This window comes from Otolemur garnettii, unplaced genomic scaffold (assembly GCF_000181295.1).
Source record: "Otolemur garnettii isolate 467f Iridium unplaced genomic scaffold, OtoGar3 scaffold00032, whole genome shotgun sequence".
Classification (NCBI taxonomy): domain Eukaryota; kingdom Metazoa; phylum Chordata; class Mammalia; order Primates; family Galagidae; genus Otolemur; species Otolemur garnettii.
In genome coordinates, this window is record NW_003852427.1 from 6,860,889 (window position 1) to 6,867,669 (window position 6,781).

A 6,781-nucleotide genomic window follows, 5' to 3' on the forward strand; every position below is an offset into this window, starting at 1 on the left:
TCCCAAGCACTCAAAGAGGAAGAGAAATGGAGAGTAAAAATGGATCATTCTCTCAGAGAGCTTTGGGATAATTCGAAGAAAACTAACATTCGCCTTGTAGGACTCCCTGAAGGCGACAAACTTGCTTCGCAAAGCACAGAGGCCCTTTTTCATGAGATTATGAAGGAGAACTTCCCAGACATGCCAAGAGATTCTGAAATTCAGATAGCAGTTTCAGAACCCCAGCATGGCTCAACCCGAATAAGACAACCCCTAGACACATCATAATTAACTTCACTAAAGTTAATACAAAGGAGAAAATTCTGAAAGCAGCCAGACGTAAGAAAATCATAACCTACAAGGGGAAGAAAATTAGAATGATTGCAGATCTCTCTGCTGAAACTTTTCAAGCTAGAAGAGGGTGGTCATCGACACTTAATTTCCTAAAACAAAATAACTTTCAATCCAGGATCCTGTACCGAGCTAAAATGAGTTTCATTTATGATGGAGAAATTAAATACTTTAATGAAATTCACATGTTGAAGAAATTTGCCATAACTAAAACAGCCTTCAGGATATTCTCAGACCTATCCTCCATAATGACCGGTGCAATCCTCCACCACAAAAGTAAACTCAGTCAGAAATTTTTGATCAAATTCCAACTTCCAAAGTGGAGAAAGGATTAAAAATGTCCACTGGACTTTCAAAAAACTCGATACCCAAAATTCTATCAGGCTTATCATTATTCTCAATTAATATGAATGGCTTACATTGTCCTCTAAAGAGGCAGAGATTGGCTGACTGGATACAAAAACTCAGGCCAGATCTCTGCTGCGTACAAGAATTTCATCTTACCTTAAAAGATAAATATAGACTCAGGGTGAAGGGATGGTCATCTATATTTCAAGCAAATGGAAATCAGAAAAAAAGCAGGTGTTGCAATTTTATTCGCAGATACAATAGTCTTTAAACCAACAAAAGTAAGGAAAGATAAGGATGGTCACTTCATATTTGTTAAGAGTAATACTCAATATATGAGATTTCAATTATCAATATTTATGCACCCAACTAGAATGCACCTCAATATATAAGAGAAACTCTAACAGACATGAGCAACTTGATATTACTCAGAAATAAAAACAAAGCAGGAAGAATTATGCTATCAGACCTCAAACTATACTATAAATTGATAGTGATCAAAACAGCATGGTACTGGCACAAAAACAGAGAGGTAGATGTATGAACAGAATAAAGAACCAAGAAATGAACCCAGCTGTTTTCCGTCACTTGATCTGTGACAAGCCAATTAAAAACATTCAGTGGGGAAAAGATTCTCTATTTAACAAATAGTACTGGGTGAACTGGTTGGCAACTTGTAAAAGACTAAAACTGGACCCACCCCTCTCACCATTAAGTAAGATAGACTCTCACTGGATCAAAGATTTAAAAATTAGACATGAAACCATAAAAATACTACCAAAAAAGTGCAGGGAAAACTCTTGAAGAAATCAGCCTGGGCGAATATTTTATAAGGAGGATCCCCCGGGCAATTGAAGCATCATCAAAAATACACTACCAGGACCTGATCAAACTAAAAAGCTTCTGTACAGGCAGGAACACAGTAAGTAAAGCAAGCAGACAGCCCTCAGAATGGGAAATGTTATTTGCAGGTTATGTCTCTGACAAAGGTTTAATAACCAGAATCCACAGAGAACTCAAATATATTAATAAGAAAAGAACAAGTGATCCCATTTCAGGGTGGGCAAGGGACTTGAAGAGAAACTTCTCTGAAGACAAGCGCACAGCCTACAGACACATGAAAAAATGCTCATCATCTTTAATCATCAGAGAAATGCAAATCACAACTACTTTGAGATATCATCTAACTCCAGTAAGATTAGCCCGCATCACAAAATCCCAAAACCAGAAATGTTGGCATGGATGTGGAGAAAAGGGAACACTTCTACATTGCTGGAGCGAATTCAAACTAGACCCACCATTTGATACTACAATTCCTCTACTAGGTATATATCCGGAAGACCAAAAATCACGTTATAACAAAGATACATGTCCAAAATGTTTGTTGTAGCACAATTCATAATTGCTAAGTCATGGAAGTCCAAGTGCCCATCGACCCACAAATGGATCAATAAATTGTGTTATATGTACACCATGGAATATTATGCAGCCTTAAAGAAATATGGAGACTTTACCTCTTATATGTTTACATGGATGGAGCTGGAATATACTCTTCTTAGCAAAGTATCTCAAGAATGGAAGAAAAAGTATCCAATGTAGTCCATCTTACTATGAAACCAATTTATAGCTTTCTTATGAAAGCTATAACCCAATTATAGCCCAAGAACAAGGGGAAAGGGGATAGGGAGGGAAGGGGAATGGGGAGGATGTGGTGGAGGAAGAGTAGTTGGTGGGACCACACCTACAGTGCATCTTACAAGAGTTACGTGTGAAATTTACTAGGTGTAGAATATAAATGTCTTAGCACAGTAACTAAGAAAATGCCGTGAAGACTATGTTGACCAGTTTGATGAAAGCATTTCAGACTGTGTGTAAAACTAGCACATTGTATCCCATGATTGCATTAATGTACACAGCTAAGATTTAATAAAATAAATAAATAAATAAATGTGAAAAATTGCAAATATACTTACTCTGCTTTGAATTTCTTTTGAGAAAAATTTAATTAATGATCTTTAAAATGTTTCACAGCAGAGCTAAGATCCTCTCAGAGCACACCAACTGAAAATCACTGCTCTAGAATGTTGCGTTTTTTTCCAATTCTATAAACATAGCATGAACGTGTACTATTTACCTACTAGATTACTAGTTGTAACAATTACACTAAAATCCAAACCATATCTCTGATCATAAAAGAACTAAGCATCTGAGTACATAGCTCCTTTTCAAGAAGCACAGCATTATAAGGGAATCAGGCGTACATACATCAAAATTATATAAGTTTTAAGGAATAATACAACCACCTGATTAAGAGGTGATAAATTCTTGTTAGAAAAAAAAATAAAAGCTTAATCTGAATCCTGTAAGTGAAGACTTTCAATTAGGGGAGAAGAAATTCAAGTAAGTAATTATGTCAGTAGTTCGTTCTCCTACCTTTAAGCAAGTTTAGTCTTATCCCAAATCTGCAGCTATAACCTGTGATACCCAGCATGGGCACATAATCTACCCATAGTCCCCCCCCCTCCAAAAAAAATCACAGGGTAGTAATGGGAACTAGAATAATCTTCAATTTCTAAGGGCAGGAGGCTTTCAATTCTCCCTCAATCTTTTTGTAAGGAATATTGTACCACCAAATTAATTATACAAAAAAATTATAATGAATATCTTTTCCCCTACTATTATTTTTCCTTTAAATAAAAGTAGAGGATAAAATCAAGTATTTACCAAAATGGAAGAAGTGTTCCTTTCATCTTTTTTATTCAGCTTGGCCTGGAAATGTAACTAATAAAAATCTGGCAGATAGAAAAAGTGACTAATAACATTAAAAAATAGTCTTGTTGAGTAAACTCTCTACAGAAGACACACAGATAATAACTGTTTGTTAAACAATATAACCATCAGTGGCAAGAGTTGAATTTCTAATTGCATCACGCTTGCTAATCAACAGCATTTTAAAAATTCTAACATTTATGACATGATTATAAACTATAAAACTAGTTATTTGGTGATGTTACTATTATTGTATCTGAGTTTGATAATGATTTGTGGTGATATTAAAAACAGATATAGACAAAGTAAGTCCTTATTTTGTTTTAGCAATATATACTGAAATATTTGCAGATGTAATAACATCTAGGATAACTTTAAAAATAACATGGCAAGGAAAAAAAGGGAGGAGTTAAGATATTAACAAGAGTGGCTGTGACCTCATAATTGCTCAAGCTGAATAATGGGCATATGGGGGCCCCATGACACTACTACGTCTCCTATAAAAGGAAGATAAGATTTTCCATAAGAACTTTTATAAAAAGGGGGGGGGGGACTTAACTAATAGCAAATTATGTCATAAAAGTAAATATAGAATATAGAATATTACAAGTCTTACCCCCTTGAGACACAATAAGATAAGATTTTCCATAAGAACTTTTATAAAATGGGGGTGGGGGGACTTAACTAATAGCAAATTATGTCATAAAAGTAAATATAGAATATTACAAGTCTTACCCCCTTGAGACACAATACTACTATATCTAAGAGCTTAAATGATAACTTATGTTCTCAGAAAACATAAAGATATAAGTGTTACCTAGAGCTCTTCTTAACTTCTTAATCATATATCAATGAGAATGTATACTAAGAATGAGACAGGTTCCAAACCCCAAACTAGTACTACTAAAACACATACTCAGGAACTCATAAGAAATCAGAGTGCACCTAAAAAGCAGGAAATTCTTTATTAACTACATGTCATTCATTGTTAATCACTTCCTCTATGCCTTCATATGGACCACCATTTATTTTTATTAAAAAGAAGATAACGATAATAATTTCCTTTCTCTGATCATTGCCAGGATAATTTATAAAAAGCAAAATTTCCAATCTCTATTGTGTCACTGAAAGTTTTATAAGTATTAATAGTACTAATACTAACACTGACAAACTCATGTCAAATCCATTTGCATGGTCACCACCTAAATATCAAAGACAAGCATAATACATACTGGAGGGCGGCCAGGACGACCCCTTTTTCTTTTTCCTTTGACTTCTGTTTCTTCAAGTTCGCTGCCAGCATCAGAATGGGCAGTAGTTTCATTAGTTGAATCCCTAGAAAATGTTATATTACTTTAGTGAACAAATTAATTAACAAATACAATGCAGTTCTGTTTCACTACTTTTCTTACTTTCTGCTATATGGCTGATTAGAAGTGACTTATACTTCTATTTTCAAAAAAACTTTTAAGTAAACCAAAAATGTTGTCCTACTGCTTAACATCACATCATGGAGTGAAATGAGTAACTCAAATAAAGAGGAAAATGGCAACTGATATACAAAATATAAATGCAAAATACAATTGCAGAAGATCAATTCTTCCATTTAAAAGATGAAAGCTTTTGAGTAGTTTTACTCATTTTATAAAATCATGAAAGTTAGTGGTAATGCTGGTAAATGTTTAAGAATTGGCTCGTCAAAAAATTCTAAGCATGTAAGTTACAAATGTTACTCATATATAGGATATGCAAATTGCACACAATTTGCAAACAATAATAAAACACAAAGTATTCCTTATCATAAATTTCATATAACCAACTGATACTCATAAAATGATTTTGATAATTTCTGCCAAACTCTCATATCGAAATCTAATTTATGGTTGCAACTGATGAATGAATAGGAGTTTTGACATAAAAGCTTGTTGCTGTTTTGTTCATTTTTATGAACAGGATGCAAGTGAAATGGTAAAGACATTTGCTGAAACTTCACTCATTAGTCAAAATGGTATGAGCAACTTCATTGCTGAACTGGGTGATAGTTACCAAATACTGAAACAATACTTCCTCAATTTTTTTTTGTTATTCATATAATGTAATGGCTATAGATCATACAATACACCCTTAAGTTGAACCTGTACTGTTAAGAATTTATCACTTTGTTAAGTCTGCAGACAGCCAACAGAACAATAAATTAAGGCCTGATTTATAGTATTGCTGATTTTCATGGTGTACATATTCCCAGCATAGCCAATTTCACACAACCAAAGTGACAGCAGTAAACTGAGTTGGGAAGTGATAAACAGTAGGACACTGCTGAAACCTATTTCATACTGATTATACTGATTCATACTATTATCATACTGATAAAAAAGTTACACAAACAACCTCTAGTGCACAGATAATAGTAATATGTAAAATAAGAAGTGATATTTGAAATATTTATTTTTAATATGACTTATTCTATTTTAAGCGTATATAAACTTTTAACGTTTTACAATGGCTATGTTGTGTTTAACTGACTTGCAAAATTCCTGAAAATCTAATATTCTGCTCTCACAGGCCAATACAGGCTGGCTTCAACACAGCACTGAAAAGATACAGATAGCATAAATAAGAATCTCTTCCCTAAATTCTGGATTACTTACTTAAGGATATATATAAAATTGCAAACAGTAGGAAGGGTACAAAGCAAACAGTAAGTCTAACTCACAATCTATTATTAATATTCTCCATCTGCTTCACTAAATACTCTTCTCAGGCCCACTCCCTCTTTGTGTTGATTCCTTAAAGGTCTACTCTTTGTGTCTACTTTTTTTCCTTTACACTAAACTCCCACGGAGAACTCATCCATCTACATGTATAACTTCTATACAAATGCTTCAACACCCTAACACCTGACCACATTCCTTATCTCTAACCTAAGATTTCTAACTTGTATGTATGATATGTTTCTCTGAATGCCACCTTAAATTCACCAAATATACTATACCTGAAATTAAGTCCAACATTACTTACTTCCAGCTCTCTGCTTAAAGAAATAGCACTTAAGACTGGCCACAGTGGCTCAAACTTGTAATCCCAGCACTCAGGGAGGCCAAGGCAGGTGGATTATCTGAGTTAAGGAGGTCAAGACCAGCCTTAGCAAGAATGAGTCCCCCATCTCTAAAAACAGCTGGGTGTTATGACGAGCACCTATAGCTCCAACTACTTGGGAGGCTGAGTCAAAAGAATCACTCGAGCCCAAGAGTTTGAGGTTGTTGTGAGCTATGATGTCACAGCACTCCATAGGGGCAGAGAGTGAGACTGTCTCCAAAAAAAAAAAAAAAAAAAA

The 6,781-nt window shown here is 34.4% G+C and overlaps 1 protein-coding gene across 1 annotated transcript in view; it reads right to left on the reverse strand.

Annotated features, from left to right (window-relative positions):
• The window catches only part of STAG1 (stromal antigen 1), a 412,760-nt gene that overhangs the window by 280,372 nt on the left and 125,607 nt on the right, over positions 1-6,781 (reverse strand). The window contains exon 3 of the mRNA XM_003789415.3: positions 4,680-4,782. Within this exon, the coding sequence (XP_003789463.1) occupies positions 4,680-4,782 (103 nt within the window). The remainder of the gene's footprint in view (positions 1-4,679; positions 4,783-6,781) is intronic.